This window comes from Prionailurus viverrinus, chromosome A1 (genome assembly GCF_022837055.1).
Source record: "Prionailurus viverrinus isolate Anna chromosome A1, UM_Priviv_1.0, whole genome shotgun sequence".
Classification (NCBI taxonomy): Eukaryota; Metazoa; Chordata; class Mammalia; order Carnivora; family Felidae; genus Prionailurus; species Prionailurus viverrinus.
This window is the reverse complement of record NC_062561.1, coordinates 25,878,510-25,901,623: the sequence shown is the minus strand read 5'-3', so window position 1 is coordinate 25,901,623 and position 23,114 is coordinate 25,878,510. Positions and strand designations below refer to the sequence as shown.

General features: G+C 41.2%; 1 protein-coding gene across 2 annotated transcripts in view; it reads left to right on the top strand.

Annotated features, from left to right (window-relative positions):
• GPALPP1 (GPALPP motifs containing 1) overlaps positions 1-20,003 on the top strand; it is a 35,118-nt gene extending 15,115 nt beyond the window's left edge. The window contains exons 7-11 of one of the 2 annotated variants that reach the window (XR_007152453.1): positions 3,799-3,897; positions 7,486-7,704; positions 16,808-16,925; positions 17,460-17,515; positions 19,793-20,003. Coding sequence is in view for 1 of the 2 variants with exons in the window: in XM_047860376.1 (XP_047716332.1) it covers positions 3,799-3,897; positions 7,486-7,704 (318 nt within the window). In the remaining variant the exon portion in view is untranslated. Of the gene's footprint in view, positions 1-3,798; positions 3,898-7,485; positions 7,705-8,871; positions 10,154-16,807; positions 16,926-17,459; positions 17,516-19,792 lie in introns of those variants that run through there. The other variant, XM_047860376.1, reaches the window with a different exon arrangement.
• Positions 20,004-23,114: the final 3,111 nt, after the last annotated feature.

Genomic DNA, 23,114 nt, shown 5'->3' with positions numbered 1-23,114 from the left:
TATTTTTACCTTTCTGAGGAACCTTCACACTGTTTTCCACAGTGGCTGCACCAGTTTGCATTCCCACCAACGGGCCACCAATGGTGTAAGAGAGTTCCCCTTTCTCCACATCCTCACCAACATTTGTTGTTTCTTGTGTTGTTGATTTTAGCCATTCTGATAGGTGTGGAATATCACGTGGATTTGATTTGTATTTCCCTGATGATGAGTGACGGTGAGCATGTTTTCATGTATCTGTTGGCCAGCCATCTGTATGTCTTCTGCCCATTTTTTAATTGGATTATTTAGTTTTGGGGGGTTGCGTTTGATAATTTCTTTATAGGTTTTGGATACTAACTCTTTATCCAATATGCCATTTTCAAATATATTCTCCCATTCCATAGGTTGCCTTTTAGTTTTGTTGATTGTTTCCTTCGCTGTGCAGAAGCTTTTTATTTTGATGTTCTGGTAGTTTATTTTTTATTTTGTTTCCCTTGCAACATATCTAGAAGAAGTTGCTAAGGCCAGTGTCTAAGAAGTTACTGCTTGTGTTCTCTTCTAGAGTATTTTATTTTATTTCATTTCATTTCATTTATTTATTTTTAGAGAGAGCATGAGAGCAAGGAAATGGGGCAAAGAGAGAGAATCTTAAGTAGGCTCCATGCTCAGCATAGAGCCTGACGTGGGGCTCAATCCCATGACCCTTAGGATCTTGACCTGAGACAAAATCAAGAATTGGACGCTCAACCAGCTGAGCCACCCAGGCACCCCTCTTCTAGGATTTTTATGGCTTCAGGTCTCCCATTTAGGTCTTTAATCCATTTTGGATTTATGTTTGTGTTTGGCGTAAGACAGTGGTTCAGGCTAATTCTATTTCATGTGGCTATCCAGTTTTCTCAGCACCATTTGTTAAAGAGACATTCCTTTTCCCATTGGATATTCTTTCCTGCTTTGTCGAAGATTAATTGACCATATATTTGTGGGTTCATTTCTGTGATTTCTGTTCTGTTCCATTGATCGAGGTGTCTATGTTTGTGCCAGTACCATACTGTTTTGATTACTACAGCTTTGTAGTATAACTTGAAGTCTGGAGTTGTGATGCCTCCAACTTTGTTTTTGTTTTTGTTTTTGTTTCAAGGTTGCTCTGGCTCTTCGGAGTCTTCTGTGGTTCCGTACAAATTTTAGGAATGTTTGTTCGAGCTCCATGAAAAATGCGTTGGTATTGTGATAGGGATTGCATTAACTGTGTAGATTACTTTGGGTAGTAATATTCTTCCAATCTAGGAGCCTGGAATGTCTTTGCATTTCTTTGTGTCATCTTGAATTTTTTTCATCAGTGTTCTATAGTTTTCAGAGCACAAGTTTTCTACCTCTTTGGTTAGGTTTATTCCTAGGTATCTTACTTTTTTGGCTGCAGTTGTACATGGGATTAATTCCTTAATTCCTCTTTTTCTTGCTTCATTATTGGTGTATACAAATGCAACAGATTTCTACACATTGATCTTGTACTATGCGACTTTACTAAATCCATTTATCAGTTCAGTTTTTTGGTGGAGTCTTTTGGGTTTTCTATATAGAATATCATGTCATCTGCAAAGAGTGAAAATTTCACTTCTTCCTTGCTGATTTGGATACCTTTTACTTCTTTTTGCTGTCTGATTGCTGTGGCTAGGACTTCCAGTACTGTGTTGAACAACAGTGGTGAGAGTGGACAACCCTGTCTTACTCCTGACGGTAGAGGAAAATCTCTGTTTTCCCCATCTAGGGTGATCTTAGCTGTGGGTTTTTCATAGATGGCTTTATTATGTTGAGGTTATGTTCCCTCTAAACCTACTTTCTTGAGGATTTTTATTACGAATGGATGTTGTACTTTCTCAGATGCATTTTCTGCATCTATTGAAATGATCATATGGTTCTTACCCTTTCTTTTATTAATGTGATGTCTCACCCTGATTGATTTGCAAATACTGAGCCACCTTTGCAACCCAGGAATAAATCTCACTTGATCATAGTGAATGATTTTTCTCATGTATCGTTGGATTCAGTTTGCTAGTATTTTATTGAGAATTTTTACATTTATGTTCATCAGGGATATTGGCTTATAGTTCTCTTTTTTAGTGGTGTCTTTATTTGGTTTTGGTATCAGGGTAATGTTGGCTTCATGGAATGAATTTGGAAGTTTTCTTCTCTGTTTTTTGGAATAGTTTGAGAATAGGTATTAATTCTTCTTTAAATGTTAGGTAAAGGGTGGCTAACCTGGGTGGTTCAGTTAAACCTCTGCCTCTTGATTTCAGTTCAGGTCATGATCTCATGGTTTGTGAGATTAAGCCCCATGTTGGGCTCCTTTCTGACAGCACAGTCCATTTGGAATTCTCTCTCTCCGTCTCTCACTGTCCCTTCCCCACTCGGACACTTTTTCTCTCAAAATAAATAAACATTGTTTTAAAATAAATAAATAAATAAATAAATAAATAAATAAATAAATAAATAAATAAATAAATAAATAAATAAATAAAATTCACTGACATCTATTATTACCTTACCTCCCAGTCTTGATTAGATCTGTTAACTCTTAAATATTAAATGGTCAGGTTTTTATCGCCGTTTTAACATAATATCATTTTCCCCTTAATATTAATAAACGAAAGCATGTTTTCTAGGAAAATTTTTACGAGAAAACAAGAACTGAGCTATGCCTATGTTTTTAACATACTTTAGCAAATGCAGTGTTGTTTTGTACATGTGTTTTAAGTAGGCTCCACACCCAATGTGGGGCTTGAACTCAAACCCTAAGATCAAGAGTCATGTGTTCTACCAACTGAGCCCGCTAGGAGCCCCTGTTTTGTATATTATTAAGGTAAACATTATAGATGACCTTTTTGGTTTTCTTAAGCAGAAACCTTTTTTCTTAACCAAAACCTTTTTGGTTTTCTTTAATAACAACAATATTAAAATATGCTTTGAGAACAGTGCTTTTAGGTTGTTTTTATGTGGGCTTTTCTCATCCCTGGTTGGGACTGTATTCTCTAGAATTTTTTTTTTCTAATTAAAATTTGTTGGAAATCTATCTAAGTACTTCATCTTGTGTATACACTATTGTTAATTTTTTTTTAAGTTTGAATTCCAGTTGTTTGTTGTTGGTATATTTTGTATATTGACCTTGTATCCTGCAGCTTTGATCTAGTGTACTTATTAGTTCCAGAAGTATTTTCATGGATGCTTTGGAGTTTTCTACATAAATAGTCATGTCATCTCTGAATAAAGATACTTTTATTATTTCTTTTCCAAACTGTAAACCTTTTCTTTTTCTTTATTATTTTCCCTCAAGCATGATATTACTACTTTTAAAAATAGATAATGTAAGATTTCTTTTCTATTTTTTTTAAGGCTTTATTTTCAAGTAATCTGTATATCCAAGGTAGGGCTCAGACTTACAACCCTGAGCTCAAAAAGTCACATGTTCTACCCACTGAGCCAGCCAGATGCCCCTCTCAGATTTCTTTTAAAGCCTAATTTCCTCTCCTACAATTCATCATTATTTGTCAAACTTCTTTGTGAATTTGACACACACAACTAAGTAAATAGGTTTTTCTATTGATCTGAATAGGTTTTCTTCTTGTTGTCAAGAAAATCACTGAGTAGAACATGAACTGATCCCTTACCAACTCTATTCATATTCCTAGTGGAAAAGATTCAACAAACTTACTCTAGTCTCTTATTTAGTCAATCTGAGTAAAAATAATAGTATTTCTTTCTTTTTTTTTTTTTTTTCCTTAACTATATGGTTCAGTAATGTGTTAACCTGTGTTCATTCTTCAGGAAACACAAGAAGCAAGGAAGTCATTCAATAAGAAGGATGAAGAACATACATTGTCAGGAAGGGAAAAGAGATTGGCTGAGCAGGTGTCCTCATACAATGTGAGTAAGAATAAAATATACAAGCTTTTCTTTTTTTGTATCCTTCAATGCTCTTCTTATATTTTCTTTCTTGTTTCTCATTCTTTTATATGTCTTCCTTTTTACCTCAGTGTTTTTCTGTACATCTGCCCTTAGAAATATTCCATTCTGTTGTATAATGTATAGTTATATAAAATCCTTTTTATAGGCTTTTTGTAGGATTTTTTCATGTATTCATGTAATGTTTTCAGTTTGTAGTTGAAGGAAGGAAGAAAGGAAGGAAGGAAGGAAAGAAGAAATCATTTTTACATAAAGAAGTGGATGAGAATGGAATGCAGTTCATTATAGCGATCCATTCAATTCTTTTTTTTTTTTTTTTTTAATTTTTAACATTTATTTATTGTTGAGAGACAGAGAGACACAGAGCATGAGCAGGGGAGGGGCAGAGAGAGGAGGAGACCTAGAATCTGAAGCAGGCTCCAGGCTCCAAGCTGTCAGCACAGAGCCTGACGTGGGGCTCGAACTCACAAACTGTGAGATCATGACCTGAGCTGAAGTCAGACGCTTAACTGACTGAGCCACTCAGGTGCCCCTCCATTCAATTCTTTAAACAATTTCTGAGTTATTTACTGAAACCTCATAGAGATCTATTAACAGAAATTATTAATGATCTCTCAACTGTCAACTCATTAGGACCTCCTTCAGTATTTTTCACACTGGTCCAGTTACTTTATTTTCTTAATTTTTCTTTCTGGATCTATATAATGAGAATAACTTTTAGTTTGCGGAGGTAATGTGAAGATTACATTATAGTAAATGATCAGTAAATCTGACACATGGCATTTATGAGTGATTCTTATATACCTGACACTACTAAATCCTTTTTAATTATGTCATTTAACTCCTCCCCACCCAAATATTTGAAAATGATTACTACCATTTTACAGCTGATAAAATGAAGTTCAAATTGTTTGCCCAAGGTTACCAGTGTTGAAACTAGCAGGACCACCATTGCAACCCAGATTTTTCTGAATCCAGAACTTAAGTTCCTATTTCTCCATGCTCTATGTATTGAGAGCTTATTTTTTCTTAGCAATAACTAATGAATGTTTTAAATTTCCTTCAATTTTCCTGAAAATAAAGAATTAGAAAGCATTTGACTTGCACATCTATTTTTTTCTAAAAGATTTGACCAAGATTTATGAAATGAGTGAGAGGGATTAAGAAGATGGAAATAGGGGCGCCTGGGTGGCTCAGTCGGTTAAGTGGCCGAACTCGGCTCAGGTCATGATCTCACGGTCCGTGAGTTCGAGCCCCGCGTTGGGCTCTGTGCTGACAGCTCAGAGCCTGGAGCCTGTTTCAGATTCTGTGTCTCCCTCTCTCTGACCCTCACCCGTTCATGCTCTGTCTCTCTCTGTCTCAAAAATAAATAAACGTTAAAAAAAAATAAAAATAAATTTAAAAAAAGAAGATGGAAATAGTGGTAATTCAAATAAATACTCAACTAACATAATATCTTTTGTACATTCTGCTAAAACCTGCAGCTCCAGATTGAGCTTATTCAATTGATAGGGAATAACTACCATATAACCTAATTGACAAAGTCAGTTCTGATTTGTCAAATCAGCCAAGTAAGACTTACTTTCTATCAGAAACTCTCACTTCATTTTTCCATTCAAATAGATGTGTTCCTGATTATTCCAGTGGCACTTCTGAGTTCTAAAGTAGATAGATATCGTGAGTTTGTCTCCTGGATGAAATAAGATGCTACCATTTTTAACGTTTCTTACCAACGCCTTTTTCTGTTGCTTTCACAGAGCTCTTTTTACTTCTTTGCTCTCACATTTTTTAACAAGGTAGGGCCTGGAAGAGATGTGGTTGCTAAGCAAAACTTGCCCTTTCTTCCATTGCCCGTCTATTCAGTGTCTGCACACAGATCATTCCAACAAAAAGCAAAACATCAATTTCCGAGGGACACCACACACTTAAGAGAAATTTGTTTCAGACACAGAACACAGAGCCCTCCTGGGCTTACAGTTCCTCAGTCAGAGGAAGTTCCCTCATGCCAGTATTTCACATTTTTTGTTCGAAACCATGGAGACTTGCTCTCCTAGGCAGTATTCTTACAGGGAGATTCTGAGAGGCCTCTCCCTTGTTAAATGGCAGAGGGCTATAATAAAAGGGGAGAGATCAAGATAAAAAGAGGGGTGCCTGGGGGGCTCAGTCCATTGGACATCTGACTTCAGCTCAGGTCACGATCACTCAATCAGTGAGTTCGAGCCCTGCATTAGGCTCTGTGCTGACAGCCCAGAACCAGGAGACTGCTTCGGATTCTGTGTCTCCCTCTCTCTCTGCTGCTCCCCCACTTGTGCTCTGTCTCTCTCTCTCAAAAATGAATAAACGTTAAAAAAAATTTTTTTAGATGGGGCGCCTGGGTGGCGCAGTCGGTTAAGCGTCCGACTTCAGCCAGGTCACGATCTCGCGGTCCGTGAGTTCGAGCCCCGCGTCAGGCTCTGGGCTGATGGCTCAGAGCCTGGAGCCTGTTTCCGATTCTGTGTCTCCCTCTCTCTCTGCCCCTCCCCTGTTCATGCTCTGTCTCTCTCTGTCCCAAAAATAAATAAACGTTGAAAAAAAAAAATTTTAAAAAAAAATTTTTTTTAGAGAGATAAAAAGATGCATCATCAACCAAATCAATTTGAAGTGAGGTTACATGAAGAAGTTGAGAGTTGTGGGTGGATAATCTTAAAATTAGCCATACCTTCCCACCATGTGTAATCCACTCTCTGTAGCCCCCGGGCCCGCATATGCCCTGTGCCCCAGTTTGCAAGCTGCCGGTCTACACTGCCTACCTCTGCTGCTGCTTTCCACTCCCTGCTTCTTCAGTCTAGGGCCCTTCTGTCTTGTACTTCAGTCAATACTGAGAAGTCTACAATGAATCTCTAATTGATGAAGCCAGTTGCCTTTGCCCAGACCTCATCCTACTAGATATATTTGAAAATGTGAGCACCTGTCCCAGCTAAGAAGAAAGAAAATAAGGGATGTCGGAGAAAGAACAAAACTGGAAGGAACAGAACTCTCTTAGCGTATGGAATATGCCACTGTATATCCCGAACAGGCCTTGAATTTGATCGCTTCGGTGCCATTACTTTTCTGGTTTGCCCTTGTTCTCGCTTCAGCCTGGCAGGGCCCTTCCTATTCCCGTCCGCTCGTTCAGGTTTCACAGACCCACGCATCCGTGAAACTCTAACCAGGCTCCTAGGCAACGATGGACTTGCTCCTCCTCTCTCAGCCGTGTTCTTGGTTTGGACTTTGTGGCACATCGCAGGATGCTTCTCATTATGGTTATTTAAACATGTGTTCCCCCTCTGTCTTGCTTGTGAGTGTGTGTGGCAGTAGTTAGTAGATAACCTTCATTTTGGCTGATTGAATTTGCCCCTGTTACGTATTTGTTTCATAGATGCTGTATTGGTTTTGGCAAAAATTGTTAGGGTTTGTGAAAAGCCCTCTCTAGTGTTCGTCATCACTGCTTAATCATTTTGTTCGTGATCGTATTCTGTCCGTAGTCTATACCAACAAAGATTTTCACTTCTACTCTCCTGCTCTCCCCAGGAATCAAAAAGATCAGAATCTCTTATGGACATTCATCATAAGAAATTAAAGACTAAGGCTGCTGAAGAGAAAAATAAGCCCCAAGAACGAATACCATTTGATCGTGATAAGGATCTCAAAGTTAATCAGTTTGATGAAGCTCAGAAAAAAGCCCTGATAAAGAAATCTAGAGAACTAAACACCAGATTTTCACACGGCAAAGGCAGTATGTTTTTATAAGTAAGTATACTTCAGTGAGGTATAGTTTCAAACTGATGAACTTGAACTTTTCTATATAATCTGTTATCTGCGAATGATTGCATGTAAAAATCTATTCCCTTTTATAATAAAGTAGATTATAAACCTTAAAATCTTTTTCTATAAGTAAACGGTGATTTTTTTTTTTTTTTTTAATATTCAGCCTTGTGTGATAAAAAATGTAGTTTACTGGAAAAGTAGCCTTGTCCTCATAATAACCTAACCAGGCATTACCATTAAAGACACTAAAATTTAAGTTTAGTTTAGAAGAAATGGCAAAGGAAAGAGTGGTTTGAGGCTGGGGTAAATGTGCATGCTTTTTTTGTTTTTTTTTTAAGTTTATTTATTTTAAGAGACAGAGAGAGGATCCCAAGCAGGCTCTGCGGTGACACAGGGCTTGAACCCATAAACCACGAGATCACTACCTGAGCCAAAATCAAGAGTCAGATGCTTAACCTGCTTAGCCACCCAGGCACCCCAATATGCGTGCTTTTTTAAAGAATGGACAAAGGAAATGTGTTTGCAGTCTCTGTGTTAAATACGATCATAGAACGTGTTTAGTGCTTTGAAAGCTTCTCTATGAGTTAAGGTTCAAAATGATTACATCCTTCATCCATAGCCCAATCTGACAAGGGCTCATAATGGTGATTAAGGAATTATGTAAAAGCTGAGGTTGCTTCTTAAAACCTTTATCATTTTTAATTGATGTATGAAACCTACATCAATATTGAATTGTGGCTTTAAAGGAAAATACAGGAGTGCCCGGCTGGCTCAGTCAGTGGAGTATGTGACTCTTGATCTCAGGGTTGTGAGTTTGAGCTCTACACTGGGTGTAGAGGTTACCTAAAAATAAAATCTTGGTGTGCCTGGGTGGCTCAGGCAGTTAAGCCTCTTACTCTTGATTTGGGCTCAGGTCATGATCTCAAAGTTTGTGGGTTTAAGCCCCGTGTTGGGCTCTGCACTGGTCACGCAGAGCCTGCTTGGGGTTCTCTCTTTCCCTCTGTCTGCCCCTCCCCTGCTCTCTCTCTCTCTCTCTCAAAATAAATAAACTTTAAAAAATAATAATAAAATCTTAAAAATAATAAAGGAAAATATAGTTAAAGTTAGAAATATTTTCCAACTTACTGAACTTTCTTATTCTTACTGCAGGGGGATTTCCCTGTGCAATGAAGAAAAGTTGAAGAATACTCTATTATCTGTCTGTCCACCTTCATTCCTTTGTTTTGAGTTTAAGATTGGAGATTATTTTAGTCTTAAAAACCATACAAACTTACCTTGTGCTGTCCTTTACCTTGTCCTTTAAAGTCACGTGGAAACCTAAAGTCAGTATTTCTTACGTGGAATAGAATTTCATGTGCTTTTGGCTTCTGATGAAGTGTGGGCTTTTCTTCAAGTAATTATTTTGAGGATTTCCCCCCATCTCCTAATTTGTGTGACGTCTCTTAAGTACCCTCTAAGGTCTGGTCAGGACTATCTGCTAAATCTCCACAAGAGCTTAGACTTCCTCGTGAGATACTATTAACCTGCCCTGGAGTAAGTGTGTCGGGTCCTTGCAGTAAGTCCATGAATTGGAAGTTATTTGGGTTTTCCCTCTAAACTTCAGCCAGTGAATGCACATTTACAAATAGAGGGTTTGGAGGTTTTGTCCTGTTAACATTTTGCTTGTTTGGGCAAACGGGGCTTTTTGTCTGTTGTTTGGGTTTTTGTTTTTTCATTGGTTGGTTGGTTGGTTGGTTGGTTGGTTGGTTTTTAAGTCAGAAAGAGGGACCTCTGCATTGTCTCATGTGCTAAGGAAAAACTATTTCGATTTTTCCAACTTTAATAAGTATTTCTAGGGGAGGAAATCTGAGGGACAAAATATGCCATTAACCATTAACAGTGTGAAGCCTAGGACTTGGTCTCTATGGTTTCAATCAAAGCTTTCTAAGTCTTTGAACTTTGCTTTGAGATGATCTAACTTAACCCATTTGTATTTAACAGATTTTAGCTAATTTATTGGGGACTGATCTTTTATATCAATCATGAATATTTTTTTAAAAAAATCAAAATTAGCCCTGAATACAAAAATATAAATGGAAACTCTAATCATAACCACTCTAATGAGAGTATATTAGTTTGTAATGCTTTAGGTACTGTTTCTTAAAATGTCAAATAGAGCATTCTAAATAGTTAAAGCCTAAATCCAAGTCCTCTAAATTATGTTTTCTTACAGAGTAATTCTGATTGTTCACTAGTTCTGTGTCCTAGTTTTGATGAAGTATGAGGAGTTTTGTTTTCTGTGGGGAAAAAGAACACAAACCAGAGACTAGGTGGGAAGTGTGGGGTTTTAATGGAAAAAATTCTGATTCCTAGGGTTTTTTTAGGCGTTATGAAAATTGAGTGAACTGTTCAGATTATGGCACAAATCAGTCTTCTTTACTCTCTTACAATACCAGTGTAAGATATTATAGCCTACTCGAGGAGTGTTGCTATTAAATAGATTAATTAAGGGTGCCTGCGTGGCTCAGTCAGTTAAGCGTTGGGCTTTGGCTCAGGTCATGATCTCGCAGTTCATGAGATTGAGCCCCACATTTGGGCTCTGTGCTGACGGTGCAAAGCCTGCTTGGGATTCTCTCTCTCCCTCTCTCTCTGCTCCTTCCCTGGTCACACACGCGTGCTCTCGCTCTCAAAGATAAATAAACTTAAAAAAAAAAAAAAAAGATGAATTATTCTCCTAAGGAAATTGAAAAAGCTTCTTGTCTAAGCAAAATTGAACTAAAGATGTCATTTTTAGTGGGTAATGCCTTCTGAACACAAAACTTTGTGTAAAAGCATCCATTGCTCTCATTTAATTTGGTTATATTTTTTTCCTTGGTGAAATGAAGAAATGTTTTCCAGTTCCTCATCCTTAAATAAATTTCTAACATTATGTCTTAGGGAAACTTGGTATTTTTTAAAGTAAAAATGTCACCATTGGTTACTTATTTTTCCTTGCTTTATTCATCTTAAAGGGATAGGATGTTTCTGTATCGCATATTTACTATTTTTTTCTCTCACCCTTGAAGTGTCTTTGTCCTTAGCAAAAGTAAGAAAAACCTTTTCTTTCTGCATAATGCCTTCCATAAGTTGCCAGCTTACTGCCCCTTTAGATGTAATGCTCTTTCATGCCACCTGAGGACAATTTTAATAAAATATAAGGCCAGACCAGAGGGTTTTTTGTCCCTGTGAGAGATTAAGCCCAATATAACAACACTGATAATAAAAGAACAGAGTTGCTATTTACACAGGATACAAAGGTGCTCATGTCAGCCCCTCCCCCTTTCAAAATGGTAAAAAGCCTAATTAAATCAAGTCTCCATCCATCTGGAGGGAAATTGGCATTGTTGACATCTTCTAGTAAGAACTCTTTAATTACCTACATTTCTTGGTCAAGTTTTATAGAACCATGACGTCTTTTGAAACTTAAAAATGAAGAGGGGCGCTTGGGTGGCTCAGTTGGTTAAACGTCTGACTCTTGACTTTGGCTCAGGTCATGATCTCACGGGTTCATGAGATTGAGCCCTGAGTTGGGCTCTGCGCTAACAGCACAGAGCCTGTTTGGGATCCTCTCTCTCCCTCTCTGCCTGTCCCCTGCTTTCACACACATGTACACACGCTCGCTCTCTCTCGCTCTCTCCTCTCTCTTCTCTCACAAGCTCTCTGAAAATAAATAAATGAACTTTAAAAAAGATGGAGAAGAAAAAAGCAATACTAAGTTCAAAAGGTGAAGCAGATACTCCAACTTTCTTTATTGTTGAAGGTGATATCTAAGTTCAGTGTATCTGAAATTATATGATTTTTGTCTGCCTGTATAAATTGTCATCTCAGATAGATTTAGTTGCTTCCACTAGTAACCACAAAAAAAAAAAAAAGCCATGGTCTTACTAAGAGTTTTTAATCGTGTTTGGATGTAGCAACCATTTGACATTTAATTTATCTCTTGAAATTTTAATGGTTCTATGAATTAACGACTTGTTTTAGAAGTGAGATTGAGATTTACCTGGTACTGAGGCTTACATGCCCCAGAATAGATTAATACTTATTCTATAAATTATTTGGTCCCCAAACATTATGACGCTTTATATTTCTTACATAGGGTGGATAATGTTAATATTATTACTCAGAAATGTGTGATCTTGGGAGATAGTTTTCTAACTATTTACAAGAGTCCTTGTCATGTCTCTTTCACTTCTTCCATGGTACTAAGTATTGTTAGAAAACAATTCACTGTTAATGTATCTGAGAAGAAGAATTAACATAGAGAGAAGTGGTCAGAGATAGTGCCTGTGCTAACATCAATGCCAAATCTCCTCTATCGTGATAGTAATTCTACTTTGGCCTTGAATGGCATCATGAGATTTAAGTATGCAGTTAGAGGTCATGTATTTCCTATTATAGGACAGGTGTATGTTTTGTGGCTTAAAAAATTGTTTAACTGTGACTGTATTATGTACAAAATCAAAGAGCTATCCACTGCCTCTTTGAATCTTTTCATTTTGAGCTTTACAATAAAAGACTTTTTAGAAAAGAATTCCTGATGTATAATTTTTTATGTACAAATAAAGTTTCATCTATATCTCAGGAGTTGTGGTCTTTTTGTTTTGTTTTGTTTTAATGTTTTTTTTATTTTTGAGAGAGAGCACGCGCAGGGGAAGGCAGAGAGAGGAAGACAAAGGATCCGAAGCAGGCTCCACATTGACAGCAGGGAGCCCCGATGTGGGGCTCGAACTCATGAACACAAGATCATGACCTGAGCTGAAGTTGGTTGCTCAACTGACGGAGCCACCCAGGTGCCCCAATTTTTGTTTTGCTTAAATATTATTAATTCATCTGGAGCAGGCAATATTAGTAAAGAGAGTATTTCACAAAAATCTACTCTGGCCAACCAGAACATTTTAGGAAGATGGCTCACTTACCAGGTTTTCCTTATCCCAACATAACGACAAATAGTAATATTCCTTAGAAATTTAAGACAAATTGGAAATGCTTTTAAGAGCACCGTGGCACAAGAGGGGTCATCCTGGGTTATAACTAAGATTCCATTGTTCTGCATGTTGTAAGGTTCTATAACAGTTGGTGGTGTTTTCAGGAGTGTTTTATTAGCAGATTGTTTTTTCTTTCTCTCCTTTCCAAATGCTTTGCAAAAGCATGTATTCTTTTATAATTTGGAGTGGGACATTATCCCCCCCTTTTTCAAGTCCTAATTTTGTATTACATATGCCTCTTTAGGGAAAGCAATAAGGAAAGTCTCTCTGAGATATCATTTAAGCTGAAACCCAAAAAATGAAAAAGGTTTGGGGCACCCGGGTGGCTCAGTTGGTTCAGTGACCGACTCAAGTCCTGATCTCACAGTTCATGAGATCGAGCCCCGAGTCAGGCTCCGCACTGAGAGCATGGCACCTGCTTAGGATTCTCTCTCTTCTCCTCTCTCTCTCTGCCCCTCCCCCACTCACACTCTCTCAAGATAAGTAAACTTTAAAAAAAAGAAAGAAAGGAAAAGGTGCTAACAGTGTGAAAAGTGACTGACCGCACAGGCAAAGGCCTTGAAGTGTTAATTCTGAGGTGTTTGAAGAACCGCACCAGTGTGGGTGGTATGTAAGAACTATGGGGGCTTAGGGTTGGTCCTTGCTACCGGTGCTAGGAATCCCACATAAGGGCATCTAACCCAGTTTTAGTAGATCGAAGGAAGCCTCCCAGAGGAGAATATACTTTAGCCAAGTCATAAACACCAGAGAGGAGTTACCTAGATGGATTCTAATACCAAAAATCTGCCCACCTGGCCTTCTAGAATTTCCCAAACATGCATGAGTTCACCCTTTAGGCCCTTGTTCTGAAGACTGTATGTACTCCATTACTAATGGTCATCAGCAGAAAATCAGTGCATTGAACTTGTGCCCACACCTGTCACCGAAACTGTAATTATTTTAAGCAGATCTGGGTTTTTCTCTTTTGTCAAAATGTGTTATAAATTATTATTCATTTCCTTCTCCTAGGCCTAATTATTAAGGATTGTGTACATTCTTTTAAAGAGCTCAATAGCACCAGAGGAATGCAACAGATACCAATTGAGTAATTAATCTTTAGAGTTCCAGGACATGGAAGAACATTTTCATTTAGGGACAAGAATACAGTAAATCCATCTATTTCTTAATTTGTAATCCTTGAGCCACCATCAAAATCACCTGAGGTCGGGGGGCCGTGTGGGTGGCTTAGTCGGTTAAGCCTCAGACTCTTGGTTTTTGGCTCAGGGCATGATCTCACGGTCATTGGAGAGTTCAAGTTCAAGCCCCACGTTGGGCTCTGCGCTGACAGCGAGGAGCCTGCTTGGGATTTCTCTCCCTCCCTCTCTACCCCTCCCCTGCTCATGCTCGCCCTGGCTCTCTCTCTTTCCTTCTCTCTCTCAAAAGATGAATAAATAAACTTAAAAGGCATGGTGGGGAGCCTGGGTAGCTCAGTTGGTTGGGCATCCAACTTCAGCCCGGGTCATGATCTCACCGCTCACGAGTTTGAGGCTCTGTGCTGACAGTTCAGAGTCTGAAGCCTGCTTCAGATTCCGTGTCTCCCTCTCTCTCTCTCTCTGCCCCTCTCCTCGCATTCTATGTCTTCCTCTCAAAAGTAAATAAACATTAAAAAAAAATTTTTTTTAAGACAAAATTTTCAAGAACTTATGCTAAAATATTAAAAAGAACTTCAAAACTCATTTCCAAGTCTCTCTGATAAGCACCTTTTTTCCTGTCCAGCCCTTCCATTTGGTTTCTTTAGGATGAGGTCAGGTTGGACAAACAGGCCATAAGATAAGGTATTTAGTTGTAAAGTTTTCTCTTCGTACCGTCCATGTGCTGAGACAAAAACAAATGTGCTCCTTTTATCACTGGGCACAAATGCCCTCACTAACAAGTTATGCTAATTAAGAGCATAAACATTGGAAACAGCAGCCTGGAATCCAATCCTGGCCCTGCCACTGGCTGTATAGACTTGAGAAAGTTCCTTAAGCTGTCTCAGCAGTAATTGGTCTTAAGATGAAACCAATAATGCCTCACAGAGTGTTACGAGGATTACAGAAGATGATGCATAGAAACAGCACAAAATCCAGCAATAAATGATGGTTATGACTGTAGACCCCTGGATAATAAGCCCACTCAGACAACTTTTTGGAGACAGATCTGCTTACTTCTTACGATCTCAGAATAGTCCTATATTTACCAGGACTCTTGGCAACAAGTGAGAGAAGCCTAATTCAAACTGGCTTAAGCAAAAAAGGATAATTTATCCCTTCGTGTAATACAAAGTCCAGAGGGTAGCCCTGGCTTTAGAGACAACTGGATCTGAATGCCTAAACTATGCCATCAGGATTCTGTCCCTGTCCCTCAGCCAGCTTTCCTTTGTGTGGACTTCATCATTAGGTGGGCTTCCTAGTCGATGACAGATGTGGATAGCGGCACCTCTAACATGACATCCTACCATCTTAGCAACCCAATGAGAAGAAAACTTATTAAATCCAGCGAAAGCCCAAGGACTGATGCCAACTGGCTGTAAGGACAAGCTATGGTCATTTGTTCCTCCATGAATCGATCATATGGTCAGGAGACACAATACCCGATGACCCAGGCTGGTTCGCATCCCCTCTTGTGGAGCTAAACCCTCCCCAACCACACAGACTTCAAAGTTGGGAGGGCAGTTCCCTAAAAGAGAAGGAAGGTGCTGTAGCTGGAAACAAGGTAGCACACGCTACAAAGGCAGAAACATCTGATGCTTGCTTTAGCTCTCATCTGTTTTCATCCCCACCAATTTTCTAATGAGAAAACCAGTGGTCTGCCAAAATGGGATATCACCACCTACCTGTCAGTTCTCCCCCGGTTATCAGTATTAGTGTCTGGCCATTGTGAATCTCCTTTTCATCAGTTATCGTCTAGTCCAGGTCTCAGGGTTATGAGTCTGTGTTGGGGGAAGCGTGGGGAGGGCACATCCATGCACTGAAGTGCTTTAGAGATGCCTGAGACAGGTAAGGTTCCGCCCGGTAAGACAGCTCTGCGTGTCTCCTACTTAGTGGCTTCCATCGAATCCTCTGGATAATACAATTCAATACACAATACAATTCAAAATGATGCATTTAGCCTTTTCTATTTACAAACCAGACGAGAAAAAGAAATGAAAAAATGTGAGGAATTGCCAGCTTCAACCCAATCAATAACAAGGAAGCTTGCCTGACATTGCTAATTAATCATGTATCTTGGATAGAAGGTGTTCAGTGTCTGGGGCAGCTGGTGAGAGGGGTTAACCAAAGTTGGGGCCACAAACCCCCAAGTCATAAAACGAGGTGGAGTCAAGAAGGGAGATGGGGGAGTCTCACATTCCTCTCCTGAGCACTGGAGGTCTGGGTCTGGAGAAGTGCCAGGGGTAGTGGCTGCATAGCGGCCCCCAAAAGTCACATCTACCCGGAGCATCAGAATGTGACTGGTTTGGAATAAGGGTCTTTGCAGATGTAATTAAACTCGGGATCTCAAGATGAGATCATCCTGGATTTAGGGTGGGTTCCATCCAACGACAGGTACCCTTCTTAGCGGAAGTGATACTCTCCACAAGCCAAAGGAACTTTACAAGCCACCAGAAGTTGTAAGGGGCGAGGAACAATTCTCCCCTGGAGACTTCAGAGGAAGCGTGGCCCTGCTGACACCTTGATTTCGGACTTCTGGCCTGGGTTTTCTTTTTCTTACGTAGGTAACGATTTCTCAATGAGCTGTATTTGTACTGCCTCCCGAGCAGTTGCACTTCGATGGGGGCAGTAATCACATCAATTTAGGTGTTAATAATACAAATTATACTTTATTAGAGTATGAGCTTTGAATTCCCCGTTATAAAGCAGAAGAGGGTTCAGGAGTCGTTTAGACCGACGCACCGTGTAGCTGTAGCCAAAAGAACACATTTTTTTTTTTTTTAAAAGCTCGTGGAGTACTGCATGACGTAAGAGAGAAAAGAGGTACAAGAAAAAAAAAAAAAAAGAGGTGCTACATTTGGACAAACCCGCCGTGTGCCTACCCAGAAAACGGTTTCTTGTTCTAATTTCTAGGCCTCAAGAAAAGACAGGAGAGGAGAGGGTCTAGAGAAGAACTGAATCGATTAACTCCTGACTACAAATATTGATCGAGCTTCCCATGGTGTGTGAGACATTGGTCTAGAGATATAAAGTAAGATGTGGTCCTCAATTTCACAGTCTCACAGGAGAGACAGCACAGCTGTAATAGTGCAGGGCGGGGGGCACAGGACAGAAATGCACGGGATACTGCGAGACCACAGAGGAGAGGCCCCCGACCTGCTGAGAGCAAGGGAGGGGGCACCAGGGTGCTGGAGTGTGGTGTTGCTGCTGTCCTGTGTGGGCCTAGGAGCGAGAGAGGCCAGTGTGAAAGGCAGGAGGCGTGGAGGGGAGGGGAAGGAAGAGTAAGTAACTCAGAGAAAATAATCCGGCAGAAAGGCTGGAGTGAAAGGGTGATGTATGAGACTGGCTTTGAAGAAACAGGAAGAGGAATCCCATGTCCTCCAAAGCAGAGAAAAGGAAATGAGGGTGGTTATGGATATATATATATATATCTAAGTTTTTAGGTAAAAGTTAAAAAGCTCAAGGAGATTATACCTAGCATACTCGATTTGCTGAGGGAGAAGTTTTCTGACCTTTCGGGGTGTTGGGAATCTGATGAACACTGTGGATATTTCACTTCTCACAGATTTTGACACAGAGCTTCTGTGAACCAGCCTCTTGAATCCCTACCGTGGACTCCGGGTGAGCACCTGCCGTCTACCCAGATGAGACAGGCCGTTGGCTGGGAGGAAGGGGCCAGAGCCTGGGAGGTTTGGAACGAACACCGAGGGGCAAGTGAGAGGTACCTAAACAGAGAGGAGCAGAAAGCGAGATGGGCAGTAACATTGGTCCAGGCTGCGCTCTGAGCCTCCGAGAAGTGCAAGGAAGGTCCATGAGAGAACACTTGGTCAACAGACACAGATTCCCGACGGGGTGGCCAAGAAGAGGCTGACAAACTGGGAGGGGGGGCTACGCGAAGCTAAAAGGGAGGAGACCTCACACTATGCAAAAACCCTTTGAGAATCCAGAGCACACACTCCCCTGTCGGAGGTGGGCATACCAATGAGCTGTTTGGATCTGTCATAATGGTCCTAACCTCTTTGCCCTTCATGGCCCCGTTGGTGCCTCCTCTGTACTTTCCTTTGCCACCTGCTCTTCCCCTCCACAGACAAACATTCTCAAGGCTCTCCCATTTTTAAAAATAAAACAGTAACAATGAAGCTTTCTTGGTTGGACAATGGGTTGGGAATGGGGTTAAAGCTCATCTGTCATAGAAAGTTCTGAAACAGACACAAATACAAAGAAGGCATTTCAAGTCAGTGAGAAGGAAAATAGATTACTCAGTAAGTGATGTTGAGACTCCTGGGTAGACATGTAGGGGGAGAATTGGGTTAGATCTCTGTCTCTCACTGTAGATCAAAACAAATTCCAGACAGATCACATATTTTATAATGTCAAAAAAATGAAACCATAAAAGTACTGGAAGAAAATGTGAGAGAATTTACTTTTATAATCTCAGAATTGGATTGCCAAAAAATAAGTTAACACCCAGAAGCCTTAAAATAAAGCGTTGATAAATTGAACAATATTAAAAAAAATTCTGTATAGAAAGCAGTCAAAAGACATATGAATATTTGCAACTCACATCATAGACAAAAGCATAATTTCCTTAACATTTGAATAACGGACAGAAGTCGATAAGAAACTCAACAATGGGGCACCTGGGTGGCTCAGTCAGTTAAGAACTGGACTTCAGCTCGGTCATGATCTCATGGTTCGTGAGTTCGAGCCCCACTTGTCTCTCTCCCTCTCTACCCCTCATGGGATTCTCTCTCTCTCCATCTCTCTCTCTCTGCCCCTTGCTCACTTGCACCCTCTCTCTCAAAAAAAAGTAATTCAACAACAACAAAAAATCAACAAGCCAACAGATAAATGGGCAACAAATACGAACACAATTCATAGAAATAAAATAATTTAAGCTTAAATATATGAAGAGAAACTCAACCTTGCTCAAAAAAGAAATGCAAATTAAAACTACGGTAAGAAGTCGCTTTTCAATTAATAGATTCGCAAAAGTAAAAAATATTAAAATACCCTGTTGGCAAGAGTGGTAGGAAATGTGTTCTCCACATTGCTAGAAGGATGTAAAGTGGTGTGGCCTTTTTGACAACTTGTGAATATTCATAAAAATTACATACAACAGAGAGACACAGTCGGTTAAGCGTCTGAGTCTTGATTTCCGCTCAGGTCATGATCTCATGGTTCCTGAGATTGATCCCCAAATAGGGCTCTGCACCGTCAGTGCTTGAGATTCTCTCTCTCCCTCGCTCTCTGCCCCTCCTCTGCTTGCTCTCTAAATAAATAAATGAACATTAAAATTTTTTTTAATTTTTTTTAATGTTTATTTATTTTTGAGAGCATGACAGAGCACGAGCAGGGAAGGAGCAGAGAGAGAGGGAGACACAGAACCCGAAGCAGGCTCCAGGCTCTGAGCTGTCAGCATAGAGCCAGATGCGGGGCTCAAACCCACAAACTGTGAGATCATGACCTGAGCCATAGACGCTTAACCGACTGAGCCACCCAGGTGCTCCAGAAACCCATATCCTTTTACTTCTGTGACCCTATTCCCTAGCTTTGTCTCCTACTGGTTATGCTTCATCTAAGTCACTCTATAGTATTAGGATGCAGCAAAGGTCAGAAGCCCAATTCAAATTAAGAGGCGTTTGTGGGAGAAACTCCCCATCATTCAGAAGTAAACACAGAGCTCAGGAAGGGTGAGGGTGCCTGCAATCAGCGTCTCCAGCCCTGCGGACTCTTTCTTTTCTACGTCTGCTCCCCTATGAGTTTCTGTGTCATCAACCTCAGGCCCCACAGGCTGATCTTCTCCATGTGGAAAAGACCGTGGCCATTAACAGTGTTGAATTGGACATCTCACAGCTTTAGCCACACCAAGAACACTGCCTCCTTCTTTCGTTTCAGCAGGCAAATTGCCAGGGAGGACAAGCTGGCTCTCCCCCATCTCCACTCCAGGCCCTGGCTACTGGAGCAGTTCATCACGGCTGGTGCCATGCTCTAGGCCGCGGCTGTGACTCACGTCAACCGCCTCCTCTCCCGTGACCCACAGATGTCACACGAAGGGAGATGGCCTGCGGGACCGTGCTGCAGAAATTGCCTGCTGGCAGGTGAGCATCTCAGGTAGCATCTCCTCCATATAAGCTTCCCAGGTCCACCTCTTGAAAGGCTTTGAGCTGTGCAAAACCTCAGTGCCCCCCGTGCATCAACACCTCCAGAAACTGACCTCAAGTGTGCTCCAAGATGGGGCGTCGGAGACCTAGTACGCTTGCTACGTTTGGAAAGATGATTGTATTCTCCTGGGGTTCACCAACAGACCTGCCTGCTTAGCCAAACAGAAGGTCTTTGTGTCTTAAGGGTGGACAGGAGACAAAGGAGCAGAAGGCTTGCCTTCCTGGTTGAAGGTTGTTTGAGCTTCGAGGGAGAGCGAGCCCTCATATTTGGATCCTGATATTGAAAGCTCAGGATCTGGGCCTTCTGATGGTCTTTACTTGGGGGGGTGAAGGGTGACTCAGCTATCTACCCTCTCCTTGGGGACAGGGAAAACTGAGTACTCCCCACCCTGTCCCCAGGCCAGGGTATATGAATGCTAGAGCTGGGTATTGAAATTAAAAGAAAATTTTTTTTTAATGTTTACTTATTTTTGACACAAAGAGAGCATGAGCAGGGGAGGGGCAGAGAGAGAGGGGGACGGGGATCCCAAGTGAGCTCCGCACTGACAGCAGCGAGCCGGACGCGAGTCTCGAACTCACGAACCGCGAGATTATGACCTGAGCGGAAGTCGGTTGCTCAACTGACTGAGCCACCCAGGAGCCCCTGAAATTGAAAAATGTTTTATCTCCTAAAAAATAATAATTTCTAGGGAGGACTTGGCTTGGGTCAGCAGCCCACCCTTGGATCAATGAGCTGTAGCTGGAATGGAGGAGACACTTCTGTTCTAATCTGTGTTAGGTGCTCACTAGGCTGGATTGGTTTGAGGATGTCAATTCAAAATAACATGGCAGCTTCTTCAATAAACATGGGGGGGGGGGGCAGTTGTAGAAGAAGGACCAATGTTGAGCAGTCAGTCCCATATGTCCACTACAGGCCTTCACAGGTGTCTTTTTGTCTACTTCCCCCTTAAATACGGTTGTTCCTCATAGGTGTCCTCTCTTCCCATTCTGCTTATTCTCCTATGATTTTGCTTTTTGTCTCGATACCCATGACCCTCAAAGCTAAATCTCCAGGCAGACTGCTTTCTTTAATTCAAAATCCCCTGCTTGCTGGACATATCCATGTGATGCTCCTAGGCCCTACATGACCAAATAGAATTCATTATTGGCTTTAAATTGAAATATGCTTGTAGAAGCAAAGAATATCTCTGGGAGAATACACAAGAGACCAGTAGGTGTAGCTTCCATGCTCTGATTCCCTCTTCCATGCTTCCATTCCCTCTTTTTTTTTTTTTTTTTTTTTTGAAAGAGAGAGCAGAAGAAAGGGAGAGAGAGAAAACCCCAAGCAGGCTCCTCACTGTCAGCATAGAGTCTGATGCGGGGCTCGAATTCACAAACTGTGAGATCATGACCTGAGTGGAAATGAAGAGTTGGACACTTAACTGACTGAGCCACCCAGGGACCCCTAGATTCCCTCTTTCTGTGAACAGGCACCACCATCAATGAAGTCTCCCGATCCAGACCCCAGGAGTCATTCTTGAACTTAGTTATGAACATAACAGCATTAGAACAACCTTTGTAATTCATAAATTGGATTATGTTTCTCCCCTACTTAAAGTCTTTCAGTGACTCCCTAGCCTTCAGACTCAAGTGCCCTGTCTTCGGACTAGCTCACGAAGCCTCTGCTGCAGATGGGGGTATGTCTGTGCCTCCCTCCCAGCCTCTTTTTGTGCATCTCTGCTCACTCACACACCCCACCTTCTGCCCAGGGAACAACCTGGTCCTTGCAAGAGGTGCCTACCAACTCAGCCAATGGTGCTGTGCTGGATTGACTCTACTACTGACCCCTTCTCAGGTTTTCCCACCAGCACTGTCTTTGTACCTGCTTCTGACCACAGAGTAGCAAGCATATGAGCCCAGATAAAGGTGGGTGTTACTACATTTTGTACTCCAGTTTATTTTGAAGACAGAATCCCCTGCTTAATGGAATATTGTCTTTATTTCATCCTTCATCTTTGAGGGACCGGTTCTTTGAACATCCAGCTCAAAAAGGCGCTCCGGTTTCACAGCTTCCCCGGCTTCCCCAGCTGGTGGGTCCCTCCCTCTGTCATGGTCCCATTTGCTTTTTTTATTACCGGGAGCTATTCAGCTGTTTTGCCCCTTCCCCACACCGCATGGCGAACTCTGTGAAGGCAATATCCTCTTCTTTCTTAGTACTATTTCTAGGGCCTAGCCAAAACGTAATGGATACCCTGTAAGTTGGTGAGAAGGAAGGAGAGAAGGATGGGTACGTGAATCCATGGAAAAAGACAATTTTTCCTTCCTAGATACTAACAGGAAAACATTGGGGGGTGGCGGGGGGGGAGCGGTTCCTACAGGATAAGGTAGAGCTAGAAATGTTAGAGATGCCACAAGGAGGCACTAGAATTCCACCTGGGCTCCCTCTGTCAAGAAAAGCCAGCTCCGATGACAGTGTCTTGACCTGGACTGGTGCCTTGTAACAGATGCCTGCCTGGTTGAGCCAAAATGGTCCAAGAGAGATGATTCGAAATGAGGAGCATGGGGGAAATCAACACAAGAAGGCTACAGCGCTGTCATGGCAGAGAGATGAATTGGTCACTCTAAAGGGACTCTAATGTGGAAGAATTCCCCCTCCACCTCTGGCCAACGTCCCCTCTGCCCCCAGGGAGCCAGATCCAGACAAGAGCGTATTGTTCCCTTACCCCAGTTTTCCTCCTCCACTAATTAAGCAAAATGCTCACGCTCATAATATAGGGATATCTATCTACCGCCACAATAGGTCCCCATTGAATCCTTTCTTCCTCATTCAATGATAGATTGCAACTGTCGCAAATATTATTACCATTTCCCCCTTTCCTTCCCAAGAGGTCACTGAAACTTTCATCTCAGACCTTCAGACCCTAGATTTCTGTGTAGGCTGGCGAGAGAGGGAAAAAAAAAAAAATCCTTTGAAATTTCACATATATCTAACTCTTGCAAGGGACTGGGATATGTAACCATGGAAACCAGAGCATGCCTGTAACCATGGAGACCCATTTAAACCAGCTGGGCCATTA